General features: G+C 36.7%; 2 protein-coding genes across 3 annotated transcripts in view; both read left to right on the forward strand.

The window, feature by feature from the left end:
• Positions 1–7806, forward strand: part of LOC136679083 (huntingtin-interacting protein 1-related protein-like) — a 46347-nt gene extending 38541 nt beyond the window's left edge. The window contains exons 23-32 of the mRNA XM_066657368.1: positions 1664–1774; positions 2075–2133; positions 2237–2267; positions 2406–2468; positions 3875–3975; positions 4145–4250; positions 4554–4677; positions 4848–4909; positions 4999–5226; positions 6066–7806. Of these exons, the coding sequence (XP_066513465.1) occupies positions 1664–1774; positions 2075–2133; positions 2237–2267; positions 2406–2468; positions 3875–3975; positions 4145–4250; positions 4554–4677; positions 4848–4909; positions 4999–5226; positions 6066–6074 (894 nt within the window). The 3' untranslated portion in view covers positions 6075–7806. The remainder of the gene's footprint in view (positions 1–1663; positions 1775–2074; positions 2134–2236; positions 2268–2405; positions 2469–3874; positions 3976–4144; positions 4251–4553; positions 4678–4847; positions 4910–4998; positions 5227–6065) is intronic.
• Positions 7807–13337: 5531 nt separating this feature from the next.
• On the forward strand, positions 13338–16360 carry LOC136678124 (RILP-like protein 2). 2 transcript variants are annotated; one of them, XM_066655994.1, is made up of 4 exons: positions 13338–13840; positions 14460–14608; positions 15151–15276; positions 15723–16360. In XM_066655994.1, exons 1-4 carry the CDS (start codon positions 13544–13546, stop codon positions 15742–15744), a joined length of 594 nt encoding a protein of 197 aa, XP_066512091.1. In that variant the 5' UTR covers positions 13338–13543; the 3' UTR covers positions 15745–16360. The 2 variants fall into 2 exon arrangements, with proteins under 2 accessions (XP_066512091.1, XP_066512090.1); XM_066655993.1 differs by having other exon boundaries at positions 14457–14608; positions 15723–16355.

Genomic DNA, 16360 nt, shown 5'->3' on the forward strand with positions numbered 1-16360 from the left:
AAAATCAGAGCAAGTCCAGAAGTATGTTTATTGTCAAAGGAAAATTGATGCAGGACATCCTTTTGATGGAAGGAGAAATTTTTGATAGATCCCTAAGGTGCTTGAGAGACCAGGGAATAGTTTAGGTAGCTGGTATAGTGTATCACTAAATGATACCGAACAAGTTATGCTGAATTGGTGAAGGCTATTAATCGCATTTTATAGATCATGCTTACCAGAGAAGTTGAAATATTGGTGTCTGCAGTGTGGCCTACTCTCTCGTATTAGATGGTCATTGACAGTTTATGATGTTTCAATTACAGAAGTAGAGAGGCTAGGGGTCAGTGATTCCCAAAGTAGGGAGCAAATGAGTTACGCACATTTGAGGACTGCTAGCAAAATATTGACAAGTATGTGAGAGCTAAACATGCAGCATATGACGAGTTTTCTCAAGCCACAACTCTCTAAGGGAAAACAATAAAAATATGAGAGGCATATCTCAAAACAAGCTCATACCAGTCACTGAAGACATAAAGGGATTAAATGTATCAATGTGCAGGTTTTTCTCTTTCATTTCTCTCAGGAAGCTTTTTATAACTCATTTTTTGTGCAGGGAAGCAATTAGGAGTAAATATGTTTAACAATGACTGTTAAGCACAATCACTGTAGTGATTTTTTTTTTCTTCCCCCCTCCCTATAATGGGGTATAGCGTGGCATGGTATGGTTAACTTTGGGGAAACACTGCTTTAAGTAGTGTGGCATGGTATGGGAGAGGGGTACTGGAGCTACCACTCAAGTTTAGTTGAGGAATTTAATGTTACCATGCAGTGATAAAAGCAGCAGCGCCAGTCACTAAAGCAGGAAGGAAGTGAAATCTGCAAGTGGCAGTGCAGGTAGCCAGGATCTTATTAGAGCTAAGGGATGTGATCGGCCAAGTGCAATCTGGAAGAGAAGGCCCTGGGTCAGATGATTCTTGGAAAGCTTTTAGTAAGGCCACATCACCAGAGAGAAGACAATTGATGACTAGTGAGCAGGAAGAGGAGGCACGGTGGCAACAGCAGCATCACAGGCAAAACAAGGCCAGTGGCTTCATTGAGAGAATCTAGAGAAGTGGAAGATCAGTTGGCAAGAGTTGTGGACGATGGAGGCAAGTTGTGTTAAGTTTTTGATGGAAGTCACATATGAAGTCTTTCCAATGCCATAAAAGTCCAATGCCAAGTGTGAACGTATTCGAGAGCATGCGCAAGCTATAAGTTTTGGTAGATTAGGTGTTTCACGAGATTGGAAATTGCTGGTGGACACAGGTAAAAAAAAAAAACTGCAGGTCCCAGAATGCATTGAGATGTAGCACAGCAGTGAAATGAACATGTGATGGTAATAGTGGTTTTGGGAGCGTAGGTTTTGTAAAGTTTGCACACATGTAAAAATTACTTTAGAAATACTCATAATCAAGAAAAAATGTGTGGATATAAAATATCTGCCTATTCAACTAGATTTTTGGTGGAAAACTGTAAAGTGGCACGTAACATAAGATCACACACTAATTATAAACTAATTATAACATTATTATTATTATAACATAATTATGGTTGTAAATAATTACAAATTATATGTGAAAAGCAAGCTCTCAACTAGTTCATTTTCATTATAATCATTTCTTTTGTTTCTCCCTTCTGATATCAGGATCTCAGACCTAAAGGAATGGATGTTGGAAAGGAGGAGCTTGGAGACATGGTTGATAAAGAGATGGCTGCCACCTCTGCTGCTATAGAGGAAGCTGTGAGGAGGATTGATGTAAGTCTAGCATGACCTTGAAGATTTTATAGCTAACTCTGCTGTTTCAGAGAAGATGTCAGGTTGTAAAGACAAACTTTTTTTTTTTATCACATTCTTAATGGCTATGTGTATTTCTTGGCTGATATAATAGTAAAACCATTACCAGCAAATAAACTCAAATGGAATCTAAGCGGTGTCATATGCCATCCTTGCCATAAGGCCACCAAGGGGAAAAGATTTTATAGGATATGTTATTGAAATGTATATACGTGTATGTACTTTGGTCATTTCACTACTCACTTTAAATTGTGTCTGTAGGAGATGATGAATCAGGCCAGACGAGACACTGAAGGAGTCAAGCTTGAAGTTAATGAGAGGTCTGTGTTGTTTTATATATTTGATAGTATCTGTTAAAAGTTTAAGTTTTTGGTGTATGTGCCTTCATTGTGTGGTAATTGCTGCAATATTGTTTATTTTTAGAATACTGTATAGCTGCACAGATCTCATGAAGGTAAATTGAATGTTTTTGGGTATGTTTTTAATGAACAGGATTGATGTTTCTCTGCTCTCAGTAAAAAGGTTCATTCTGTTGCTTGTCATATCTTACCCTTCCTTATACTTACTCTCATGCACTTTTTCTTTCTTACAGGCTATTCGTCTCCTGGTAGTGGCATCCACAGAATTGCAGAAGGAGATCGTAGAAAGTGGAAGGGTAATCTTAATTCAATCATTCATTCATTCATTTTCTTTAATCTTAACTCACAGATGTGTGCTTTTTGGACTATATCAGTATTATGAATCATGCATTTAGGTAAGCAGTGGCTGGTGATTTCCACAATTTGTGCTAGATACAAATGAGATTTCAGTTCAACTATCAGGGATACATTTTACTACCAAGCGTAAATGCAAGTGGTTAAAGTCATATTAAAATTGAATCAACATTTACCCGGGTATAAAGGGCTTGACAGTTCCTGATTACCAGAAATGACTCAGTAGCAGTTTATTTCTGTTATTTTTCCTTTGCAAATGCTCTAATAGCTACAATCCTCAGTATTTGAGATATACATGCCATAATTTCACCCCATTATCCCAACCCAATATGTTTGCTTCTCACTTCATATGTTCTCAAAATAATAATCATTTTAGAATTTTTTTGCAGCTACCCTTTATCTTCTTGTGATTCCTTCTTTTCTCTGTGGAAGCCCTGAAGGGCACAATGAAATGATTAATAAAATTAAAATAAAAGTTCTTGAGAAACATAGCCCATATTTTTCTTGGCCTGTTATAAAACACCAAAAACAGTTGAAAAATATTTCTTGTAAGTTTTTCTTGTAGTTTCCAACTAGTTAGTTAAGTCTGAAGGGTACCAAAAAAAAGAGTGTTTGTTTATTTATTTATTTATTTATTTAAGTAATATCTTTGAACACAAGGAATCAGTCTGACTGAATAGACTACCCAAAACAGAAATATTAGCAAACTGGGCATGATACAGCCATAAGAAAGGCAAATAGATCAACATTATGTATTATAGAACATTATGAATTATGACATTTAAGAACAGCTGAACAATTTGCTCTTGTTTCTGTTTCTATTGATTTGGACTGCCCCCTTGTGGTCCCAGCATGCTCATTTTAAGCACTTAGCTCCTCCGAACCCCTACACCTCAAGCCAATATTATTTATTTATTTTCACCCTTTGGGCTCACTTAACTAGTAGGGAAAAAAAGTTTGAGGATAAAACAAAATTATGCTTTAATGGCTAAAATTGTTCAAGTAATAAATAATGTGGGACTTTACACTTTAAACTTTTATTGTCATCATGCCCTTAACAGTGTCCATATTTCTCTCTTCATTTGCTTCTAATATTTAAAATAGACTGTGAGAATAAACAAAAAAATCATAGACCAAAATTTGAGAATGAAGCCAGCATTTTGGTCGTTAGATTAATTATTGCTCTACACTGTATGTCTAAGAATTACATGTAATATTTAGAAAATATAAAATTTCTATCTAAAAGTAATTGGTTTCTGATTATTACCTATGTAAATATGCATTATATATAATGTGAATTAGTGATTCAAATTTAATTTTAAAAGTTTTGATTTTCTGTTGTGCCAAGGGAGCAGCAACAGTGAAGGAGTTTTATGCGCGAAACTCTCGCTGGACTGAAGGGCTGATCTCTGCTGCCAAGGCAGTGGGCTGGGGGGCAACAGAAATGGTGTATGTATTCCTAGCAAAACACATACATCTATATTTTGTATTACATAAATCAAAAAAACTAATATTGAGAAATGCATTTTTTCCATTTTGTTCACACATGAAAAGGCATGGCAATTCTCACACTCCTTCACTCTGTCTCTCACTCTTCTTCCTCTCCTCCCTCACTCAGTGACTCTGCTGATAAAGTTGTGTTACACATGGGAAAGTACGAAGAGCTGATTGTCTGTTCTCATGAGATTGCTGCAAGCACTGCACAGCTTGTTGCTGCATCCAAGGTTTGAAATTAACAATGTCTTCTATCTCTCACATTTTTTTTCTGTATTCCATCCATCCACCTGAAGTTATAAAGCCTTACTGTAAATTTCTCTTGGCTAAAGAGAGGGGTGCACAGTATTTGACTTTAAGTTCCCCCCACTATGCCCAACAGGCATCTCAGTGCTAAATGGGACAGATTACAACATTTCACTTGGGTCACAGTTCTAAATGTTTTATCAGTTTATACAGTTGGATGTGATGATTTTTTGTTATTGAAATGCAAATGGTGTGATTGATGCAGATGGAAACTCTTCTCTTTGCAGGTGAAGGCAGACCGTGGCAGTAAAAAGTTGTCCAATCTTCAGCACGCCTCTCGTTATGTGAATGAGATGGCTGCAAATGTGGTAGCCTCTACTAAAACAGGCCAGGATCAGATTGAGGATAAAGGTAATTTATCTTCAAATAAACTATGACATGTAGAATAATCTGTACACTTTTCAGCCCAGTCTAAGTTAATTCTAAATGTTATTTTAAAAATTGCAAGATAAAAATGTTACAAGTTAATATTCATTTATTCTGCTGAATATGTATTTTCTCATTCATGCTTTTACATAAAGACACTATGGACTTTTCTGGCCTGTCTCTAATCAAGCTTAAGAGAGAGGAGATGGAGTCCCAGGTACATAAATGTACATTTTTGACATAAGCTAAAACCAAGCAAAGATCTGTATCTAAGCACTGTTAATAAAATCATCATCTTTCCCTCAGGTCAAGGTCTTGGAGTTGGAGAGCATGCTCGAAAATGAGCGCCTACGTTTAGGAGAGCTGCGAAAAAAGCACTATGAGATAGCAGGCGTTCCTCTGGAACAGCTAGCTATGGACAACGGACTGAGTGCCCCTTCACCCACTGCACCTTCCTCCCCCAAACCCTCCAAACCTGCTTTAATGAAGAAACCAGCCCTAGCTCAGAAACCCAACATTCCTCCTAAATCCACGGTAAATCTTCCTCTAATTTGTGAATCTTTATAATGAATTACTTTTGTATCTTCATATCCACAAGTTCTAGAGTTAATGCTGCAGAGTTATCTGACATAAACACAGTTTGCGTATCGGTGAACACTGAAAACAAGTCTTAAAGATTATTTCATTGCTTGTAAACTGTAACAACACTGTGAAATAATATACAGTGAAGCCCGATATTATTCATACCCCTGGCAAATCTTATTTATTTATTTATTTATTTATTTATTTATTATTTATTATTTTTTTTATTTATTTATTTTTACCAGAAATGACACAGGTGTCTCCAAGAAGATAATAAGATGATGTGCAAGAGGTATCATGGTGGAAAAAATGGCACTTTTTGTTCAAATGTAAATAAAAGCTGAGAAATAATTTTTTTCCACAATGATGCCTTGTGTACATCCTCTTATTATCTTCTGGGCCATTTCCGGTCCCAAAAAAATTGCTGGTTGAAAAAGTAAAAGTAACTTTAAGTCAAAATTGGCCAGTGGTATGAATTATTTCAGGCTTCACTGTAAACTTTAACATGGTTAATAAGCTAAATCTAGTTTCCCTAAAGGCAGGGCATTAGATTTACAGAACCAGAATTCACAGACCACTTTCCGTCCAGATTTTCCTTTAATTCATTAGGTTTTGAGGCCAGCATTTCTCTCATATTGTCAAGGCTTATAAAAAATTAATTAGTTTAAACAGATACTTTCCTGTTTTTATTTTTATTTTTTAAATAATAAATCCAAAAATAACAATAATAAAATAACAAACTTTTATTTTATGAATCAGGTTTAATATGTGTGACTCTTTTTTTCTTGCAGTTAAGGTAAGAGTGCTGTGGATGAAGATTGCCAGACCTGGAATACAGGTTGAAGCACATTTCTGCTTTAAACAAGGTTTTGATCATCTTAAAAAGACTTTCAGACTTTCCATTTTTGTGCCTGATTTTCTCATGTTCTAGCATATCAATCAGTCTACCTTGTTTATTAAGTGTTTCTCACAAAGGCAAATTAGCCCTTTTATATGTAGTTATTTTAAGTATTTTAAACCTAATTAAATGCTGTAGTGAACAAAGCTGGTGTCCAAGTCAGTAGTATATTCTCAAAGTTTAAAGTTACAGTGACATGCTTTTCCTTTTTCCCCATAGAAACAACAATAAACTAAGGGGCATACCAAGTTGTGCTGTTAAGGTGATAAGAGATGCTAGTTAAAGAATTGTATTTCATCAGACTTGTTCAAGGGTACATCATACGAAATGCTACCGTTCTTTTAACTTAACTCTGAGGCTGATGGGTTTAAGCATAAAGAAAGAAGAGTAAGTTTGAAGTTACTGTTAGGATGTATATATCAAGCTCAGTTGCATATAAGATGAATATAATAGTTACACTGTTTGTTGATGGAAAATGTGGCAATTCATCTCTGCTCCTGGAATGACTTTCCAGAGACTATATGTAGGGAAGGTCATTATGTAAATCATAGTTTGTACAGAGTAGAAAAGAGAGCCTCTGCCCTTCAAAATGTCAGCTCAGTCTGGCTTTGATTTACATTACTTATTTAATATAGAGCACAGTGATTGGGTATTTTATTTCATGGTGTGTTCTGTTGTAGTTTTGTTTTTGGTATACTTAAAAAATGTGCCTTGCTCCTCATACTTCTTTATTGTTTTATACATATTTTTGTTTGGTTTGGCTTTTTTTCCACACCCAGGAAGTTCTGTTACAGTAGGTTTGTTGGGGATATGTCACAAATTAAGGTAAAAGAGAATTGATCGTCCAAGCTGAAGATGCCATTTCTGTTCTAAAACCTTTTTGACTTGATGTATCTGTTATATGTTAAATTCCCTCTTGGTATGTTGTGTTCTTAGTTTTGTACAAGTATTGTGTTTTGTTTTTAAAAATATATCTTTTAAAAGAGTATCGGTTTTGGAATGCATTGCACTGTAGTGCCGGTCCCAAAGCGCAGATAAATAGGGAGGGTTGCGTCAGGAGGGGCATTTGGCTGTGCCAGATCGACGGTGCAGATTGCAGTTGATCTGCTGTGGCAACCCCTGATGGGAGCAGCCAAAAGAAGAAAAAGAAAAGAGCATCTGGTTTGCTATTCGGTATCATTTAAATTTGATTTGGGGGTTTAAATTGGTTTAGATTAGTTAAATCATATTTAGTGAAATGAAGACACTGTCATACATACTTCAGTCTCAAGTTTTAAGTATTTTTTTTTCCTTTTTCTCTTTTTTTTTGGACTGAATATGTTACATGATCATTTTTACAGCTGTTTTTCAAGATCCAAATTGGGGTGTTATAATGGTGGAGGAAAGAGATATCTACTGACTACTATGAGAGTAAATCTCTTATCATGGGTGTTTTGATTCATTGAATTGATCTTGTAATTTCGTTCTCTCTCTCTCTCTCTCTCTCTCACACTTTATGAACCCAATCAGTTAATATATTTTTAGTTATGTTTAGTTTTTCTGTATTAAGCATTAAATTAATAATAAATGTTTATCATTGAACCTGTTTTAATTGTTTATAATTATTTGTATGTCAGAATATTAAATTAATAAAAGAATATATCTCACTATAATCGTCTGTTCAGATCAAAAATGACATGGAGCAAATAACTAGTGCCACCTTAGAAAACGCTGTCTCACATTCTAAAAAACGAGAGCACTTCTGTTCCATTAAGCCTTAAATTGAGATAGAAGGTGCAGCCTCCTAAAAATTTAATTATTGTTATCAATATTATTGTAAAATATATAAAATATTGATTAATTTCTTGAGCATATCCACATAAAATTTAATTACGGCAGAATAAGAATGAAAAAACTTTTATTTAATTTAAAGGGGACATATCCCCCTTTTTTCCACAATTCAACATTACTCTGTGGTCTTAATGAAGTTTCTGTGACCTGCTTTTCTCATATTCTCAATGTTTAATCATTATACTTAAATCTCCTTGTTTAAGAATAAGAATAAGAATTGTTTTGATTATATCAGGGAAATAGACAGGTAAAATAGTTTACATCAGTTTAAAGAATCAGACTTGTGCAAATGTTCCGATAAGGGGGGAAAAAGGGAGAATGTTAAGTGGTGGAAAGACATTTCAGCTTCTTAAAATATGTGATCACAGGATTCCAGGTTTTATCAAAATCATGGCCTCTTGATCCTGTTAGGAATGTGGACATTAGTACTAAATCCAGATGCCAAGATATTGTCCCACAATTTTAATTCCAGTCTGGGCAGCTCAGTGAGATGTGTTCCTTCCAAAATAAATAATAATATTCTTGGTTTCGGAGGAGGTATTGTGCTGAAAAAAGGCATCCTCACACCTAATAATGTCTTCCACCAATGGCCTGTGCTGAAATTGATGTTACAATAAACTGACCATCACTTTGTCTTTCAGCATGTGCTTTTCCTTATGCTGGCTTCAGTCTTTAGTGTAGAGGATACATAGCAGAGGTGATAGGACCCATGCTTAAAGTGAACCAGTGGAAGGGCTGTTCGAAGGACACACTAAATATTTTACAGAACACCCCACAAAATGACAAGAGCTCTGAACACTATTTGAATATTGAATATAGCTGAAACAGAGGATTTTTCCTTGTTTATTATTCCAGTTGTCTCATAAAATGAATCAGCCAGACCAAACCATATCACTTAAAGACATTAAACTTGGTCAACTGATATTACTCCTGATCCGCCCCAGAGAGAGAGAGAGAGAGGTATTGAGGTTTGCTCCTATAACTGCTATCACGAGTCGTAGAGACATGATCATTTTTCCATGTGTTCGTTGGCTCAAGCCAAACAAAAAAAAGTTGTTTTATGAACTTTGCCCAGTTTTTTAATACATAATATGGTTGAACAATTTATAAAGTAATTACAGTGAAAGTCAATAATTCTCTTAAATGGTTTGAATCACCAATCTGATGCAAATCATTCCTGATCCAGCTTATCATGCTTTTCTGAATTAGATATAATCAGATGGGGTTTAAAAATAGTTCTTTATAGTGGATCCTCTGGTTGATGTGTAAAGAGAATGTACGTTGATTCTGGGCGCAGAACGTAAATCTTATATGTGTATAGTCATAAATCAAGGACTACTGGACATTGGTTTCTAATGTCAAATTTAAGATATACAAGTATATAAAGTGTTAGAAGCTGATAATACAATGTAATTTGTTTTTACAGTGTCTCTTGGGTAGAGAGGAATTGGACTAAATACATATAAATGGAATATTAAGAAAAACTATATCATTATCATTATTTTCTGCTTAGTCCGTGTCAGGGTCACTGTGGCGACATGTCTCTCCCCCACAACTTCCCCTAGCTTCCCCTGAGGGACCCCCAGGCCAGCCAAGAGGTAGAGGCCTTTCAGTGAGCCCTGAAGGTATGTAAAATGCAGAACCAGAAATCTGCAATCTTTACATTTTCTCCATTATTTGTTACCAATCCTATTTATTAGCTAGCTCAAACACCTCACACATAGTCCCACCATCTTGGAAGGGTGACTATAGGCCCCTGTTTCCTATGAGTCAACTATGGTATCTTTTTGAACTGCTACTAACACTCCACTGCTGGACAGCTCAGTGTGTTTGGAGGAGAACTCTAACTGTTCAGAGCTGCTACGTTAGCTTACAAACATTGACACTGACCAACATTTTTGCTTGTGATTACCTCCTGGCTTTAAGTCCAATACTTAGGCTGCTGTTCCTCTCAGGGACCTGTCAACCTGTATTTAAATGAAAATGCTGCAAAGATACATTTTTAATTCTTCCACTTTTTTATGATGCTTATTTAGATATCAGTGCACAAGTTGGGGCAGGGACTGTTTTGGAATAGAACATCATCTTACATGGGTAATGCTGATGCAAACATATTAAGTCATTTTTTTTTGGAGCTGAGAGAATGGAGAGAGTGTAGAAACAAGGTGGTCCTAATGTTATGGCTGAGTGGTGTGTGTATGTGTACACTGAGAATAGTATATTTGCTCAAAACAAACAAAAAAAAATACCTCCTCATAATATTTCAGTAAAAACAAATATTATTATAGTGTGTTCTGTTTGTGAAACTGTTGCTTTTTCGATTTCTCCTAGTGAAAGTTCAGTATTATTTAAGTTTATCATCCAGTAGAAGTTTTACAGAGGTTAAGTTATACCTCAGTTCCAACCCTGCTATGTAGTTGGCTGAGAGATGTTCCAGGAGTGCAAATATTACATGATAATGGCACCCTGAACAAAGCTCTTCAGGTATCACTCCGCAAAATACATGTAACCTAGCAATGTCGCCAGCGCTTACAAGACAGCACTGTGCCTGGGCGATCTGGAGGATATTTACTGTACTTATTCATAACATGTCCAGGGTGTGTGATCATAGATTAAGGAAACATTCATTCATTCATTCATTATCTGTAACTGCTTATCCAGCTCAGGGTCACGGTGGGTCCAAAGCCTACCTGGAATCATTGGGCGCAAGGTGGGAATACACCCTGGAGGGGGCGCCAGTCCTTCACAGGGCCACACACACACACACACTCACTCACACCTACGGACACTTTTGAGTCACCAATCCACCTACCAACGTGTGTTTTTGGACTGTGGGATTAAACCGGAGCACCCGGAGGAAACCCATGCGGACACAGGGAGAACACACCAAACTCCTCACCGGCACCCGGAGTGGGACTAGAACCCTGGAGCTGTGTGACTGCGACACTACCTGCTGCGCCACCGTGCCGCTCGATTAAGGGAACAGTCAAAGTTAAGTCAAAGCTACATCTCACAGCATTGCTAAAGCAATATGTTCTGTTTGAGAAGTGCCTAGTCCGGTGCAGAACTCTTATGATCTCGCCCTCCAAGGTCCTGCCTGTCATCCCACCCACTGTCCAATCATTTTACAGTCCACAGTGTGGCCAGGTCTACAACCAGTGTCTCGCAGCCATGAAATGACCATGTGAACAGAGTTAATGTTATATTTTACCAGACCCAAAAATCCATTGCCTTTCTAAAAATGTCCATGACCAGAGATGGATATACTGGCGTTATGTTTGAAAATTGGAGGTAGTCTACAAGCAGCAACACTACAGAACCGAGCCAGAGCTGGCTAATTTCCTCAGCAAATAATTTCTGAAAAAGTATAGAAGTACAGATGACTGTGTATAGATTAAAAGGTTATGTGTTTTATATAAAGAAGTTGAGGCATAGCGATGTTTGAAAGGTGTCAGGACTTCTAATGTTGGCTTCCTGTCCATTCCTAAATTTAAATTGGTCTCATTAGGTGGTAGATCCTATCGGCCCCAAAATTGTGGAATAATTTGCCGCAGTTTCTCCATCTTTGTGCCTCATTTTCCTCTTTCAAAGCCAAACTTCAAACCTATCTTTTATATCAACATTTTCATTCTTTGTTAACTTGATTAATTAATATGCTGTCTGGCATTTGTCACTGCCACCCACATCTACTTTTCTTACTGTATTTGTTTTTATATTTACTGAAATATGTAGTTTTACACAAGCACCACACTTACCCAGAGGGTAAATTGAGTATATCTTTGAGTATTTTATATTCAGGTTTGTCTATGTGTGTGCATGTTAATATTACTCTTTTTCTCATTTTCACCATCACCACATCTTACTATTACGAGAAGGTATGTGTGACTCTAATCAGTGTATTATTTCATTTCATTAATTTGCTTTAAACACTTTATCCTGTTTACATTGATAAAGTAAACACTTTGGCCTGTTTACATTAGTCTAGATTGTTGTGGGCAGGCTTATGGAAGCAAATCTGTCTCATCAGACTTTGAAATATTACCACCTTTGAATTTGTAGCACTGATTTTTTTTATTGCACTGAAATTATGCATCTGGGCGGGCACGGTGGCGCAGCAGGTAGGTGTCGCAGTCACACAGCTCCAGGGGCCTGGAGGTTGTGGGTTCGATTCCCGCTCCGGGTGACTGTCTGTGAGGAGTTGGTGTGTTCTCCCTGTGTCTGTGTGGGTTTCCTCCGGGTGACTGTCTGTGAGGAGTTGGTGTGTTCTCCCTGTCTCCGTGTGGGTTTCCTCCGGGTGACTGTCTGTGAGGAGTTGGTGTGTTCTCCCTGTGTCCGCGTGGGTTTCCTCCGGGTGACTGTCTGTGAGGAGTTGGTGTGTTCTCCGTCTCCGTGTGGGTTTCCTCCGGGTGACTGTCTGTGAGGAGTTGGTGTGTTCTCCCTGTGTCCGCGTGGGTTTCCTCCGGGTGACTGTCTGTGAGGAGTTGGTGTGTTCTCCCTGTGTCCGCGTGGGTTTCCTCCGGGTGCTCCGGTTTCCTCCCACAGTCCAAAAACACACGTTGGTAGGTGGATTGGCGACTCAAAAGTGTCCGTAGGTGTGAGTGTGTGAGTGAATGTGTGTGTGTGTGTGTTGCCCTGTGAAGGACTGGCGCCCCCTCCAGGGTGTATTCCTGCCTTGCGCCCAATGATTCCAGGTAGGCTCTGGACCCACCGCGACCCTGAACTGGATAAGGGTTACAGACAATGAATGAATGAATGATGCATCTGAATTTTGTTGCTTTTAAATTTAAGTCTTCAGGTTTCCACCTCTGAATATGTTGCTTCACAATTATGCGACTGAATATAATTGCTCTTGAATTGAACTCATGTATTTTCAAGAACACGTTTTCACTGTTATTATTCAAGGTTAATAAATTCAGATAAAAAAAACAGATGAAGAAATTTTACTGTGTGTGATTTTTTTGTAATGAACATATCATGTGATATGACAGAATATGTGGAAACATGAACATAGGGTATACTGTCATGTGAAATTTAGGACACCCCATAGAAGCCTTTGTATTTTTGAACATATTAAAACATGTACATTTGACTTTCATTTGAACAGCACTGAGAGATGGAGCTTATACAAATACTATTGAAGACATTTCACGAGTTCTACTCAAGAGCAATTATATTCAGAAGCATAATTTCAGTGCAAAAAAACAATCAGTGCTACAAATTCAAAGGTGGTAATATTTCAAAGTCTGATGAGACCGATTTGCTTCCATATTGTCCGAGTCTGCCTTGGCCCGTCACTATGGAAACTTAACGCCTATTGGATGCAGTTAGAAGGATTTCCATTGGCTACCTCACACATCGCTCAACAAAGTCGACAAGCCCCATGTAACGTGTTATAAGGAAGCGAAGTTCTCAGGCGCCGCTTGACGGAATTCCCAGAGTTCCCAGAGTTACCTAAAATCCTAATACAGCGAAGATTCGTTTTCAAATAGTATTAGTTACGCGGTCTAATCTGTTTTCTAATTTGTTGTCAGCCGCAGGACAATGGGAGATCTGCAAGATGGTTCTCCAACTGTAGCATTCGAGAAGGACCCGCTGGAGCTGACGGTGGAAGATGTTTATGATATTTCGTACGTAATTGGGAAAGATTTGCTGAAGATTAACAGAGGCGGTCAGGAGGTGTCAGACTTGCAGTTCAAAATTGTTCGTGTGTTGGAAATGTTGGAAATAATGGTCAACAAACACGCTCTATCGTTAGAGGAGCTCCGAATGGAACGGGACAACCTGAAAGATGAACTAGACAGAGTCGTTGCGGGAGGTTCAAGTGAAAGTGTGAACACTGTGAGTGTTGTTTATGAAAAGTCTTCAGTTTTATGGTATCGTTTTTACAAACTCCACTTCACCTTTTAGTATATTTTGGGAAAACGTTGGACAGAATACAATAATGTAAAGTATGTTCGATGGTCCGGAATCTTCAATATTAAAAAAATAAAATAAAATTAATTTTTAAATAATTAATTTATTTAATAATAATAATTTAATTAACTTTATTTTTTAAATTAAATTTATTTTAAATTTATTAATTTATTTAATAATAATTTAATTAACTTTATTTTTTAAATTAAATTTATTTTAAATTTATTAATTTATTTAATAATAATTTAATTAACTTTATTTTTTAAATTAAATTAATTTTAAATAATTAATTTATTTAATAATAACAATTTAATTAATTTTATTTTTTAAATTAAATTAATTTTAATTTAATTTTAAAATTTCAATCTTCTGAGATGTGACTTTTGTTAACGTAGTGAATGTGTGATTGGGGCGGTACATTCACTGCTTTTAAACAACACATGCTGAAACTGTAACATCTAAGAGGCATATAACCGTCTTACGGCTCTTCCTCGTGTCTCACGTCTTCTCAGTCCAAATTCAGGTTTGATTTTTCTTGTAGCAGATAATTGGCCCTGACAAGCTGGTGATAGACTTAAAGGATCCTAACCGACCACGATTCACCATGCAAGAATTAAAAGAAGTCCTACAGGAGAGGAACCAACTCAAAGGACAGTTGCTACTGGCCCAAGAAGAGCTACAGCTCTACAAAAGGTAAAGCGTCATTCTACTCATTTTGGAGGTTTGGAAACAGCAGCAACAGTGGGAGAAAAGTGCCATAAAGACAAGATAATATCAAAATGGGCCTTCTTGGTTCATGTTCTGGGTCATATCATTTAATATTCCTGCGTCTTTTGAAATTTTGAATCAAAATGTAGTGACATGTTCTTCCTCTAAAACGCTTTCTGACGTGATTCAATCTGACAGCCTACAAGCAAGATTTCACCATCCTTTCAAAACTTGATGCATGACATCATGTCTAACCCATGCCTATTATTTCCGACCCAAATGTACTCTGTCACTACAAATCATGACACATTTAGGAAGTAGAATGTGTTCTGATTCCCATTTCACGCTGAGGTTCATCTGTCATATTAATGTAAGACCTACAGGACAGATAAATCTTAATTCCGAAGGAACTGAATCTGTTTATTAGTGATGTTGGATACACCGTATTTTAAGTATTTTTCACCCATGTGATTTCTTCTACCCTTCACTGGCCAGCTTTTTAATTTGAGCTAAATATGTACTTGCAGTGGAGCTCTGCCTCAACCAGAACCAAGTTTTGTAGACGTAAACCTGGAGACACCTCCCTTTGAACCTCCACTTTCTGTGACCCCCACAGAAGAGCCAAAAGAAGAAAAGACCACTATTCAGAAACTGTAAGTTCTTAATTGGTGTCCACAAACATTCTATTGGCAACAAAAATAACTGAATACAGCAGTGGATATCCAAATGTTACGCCATGGACCCGGTCTTGTTAAAACAAATGTAGTTATTTCCCAGGTAGGTGTTAGATGTTTAAAACAGAAAGGTTAACTGAAATATGAATGAGATGGATATTATTTTGATTCACACCTCAGGTGTATTTATGCCATTGGAATTAAAGGGGCCATTTTTAAAACAGACCACCTTATACTGTCAAGGCTTTGGGATTAGATCAAATCAGGTGTTATCTTGGCAGCTGTAGCACTGGTAAGCCTATATTTAGAGTTTACATTAGTTTAGAACTGTAATAATAAGGGTTTTAACAGTGTATAAAGAACGTGATCTCATATCATTTATGGCATAACACTGATACGACACTTTCTCTCTCTTTCTCATTCAGGTTCTCTTTTAAAAGAAAATAGAACATGACCAGCAATTTTCTAGAATGCTGTCCTAAAACTGGATGAACCCCTGTGAATATTTTACACCCAGAAACATTTAAGGAATAAATGTTTGAGTTAAACAATACATGTCACCATATAGAGGCCGTCAAAAGTTCCAATGTTAAGATATGATTGTATTTATAGATAATTGATGATGCTTGTTAACAGCCTTATTTTAACATTTTTCAAGTTATAACATTTTAAGATATATATATATATTTTTTCTGGTGACATCAGTGTGTAGCCCACTGTACGTTAGTGGCATTTCACCCTGTGAAACACATGGTAACAGTTAAACTGTTGTAGCTCAACCCGTTAAGCTGATATGTCAGTGATATTACAAAATAACATTCTTCTGTAAATAAGCAGGTTTAAAATAGGGCTACACTTTACCTAGAAGAGCAGGAGTCTGGACTGTATAGTTTTGTCTCTAAAGAACATACATGAAAAGATACAATGAAGAAGGAATTATAGGAGGTTAAATATCATCATTTAGTATTCACATTACTGTAATTACACATAACAAATCTGTTTTTATAAAATAAACATATGCTTATTAACAAAATACACAATTTCTTCCTTGAAGCTAAATGGA

Source organism: Hoplias malabaricus, chromosome Y (assembly GCF_029633855.1).
Source record: "Hoplias malabaricus isolate fHopMal1 chromosome Y, fHopMal1.hap1, whole genome shotgun sequence".
Taxonomy (NCBI): domain Eukaryota; kingdom Metazoa; phylum Chordata; class Actinopteri; order Characiformes; family Erythrinidae; genus Hoplias; species Hoplias malabaricus.

Excerpts from the sequence above, each read along its gene's own strand:
- LOC136678124 (XM_066655993.1), top strand. The coding sequence starts at position 13,544 with ATGGGAGATCTGCAAGATGGTTCTCCAACTGTAGCATTCGAGAAGGAC. Across the intron at positions 13,841-14,456 it reads CAAGTGAAAGTGTGAACACT|CAGATAATTGGCCCTGACAA; the intron begins GTGAGTGTTGTT and ends TTTTTCTTGTAG. Across the intron at positions 14,609-15,150 it reads GAGCTACAGCTCTACAAAAG|TGGAGCTCTGCCTCAACCAG; the intron begins GTAAAGCGTCAT and ends ATGTACTTGCAG.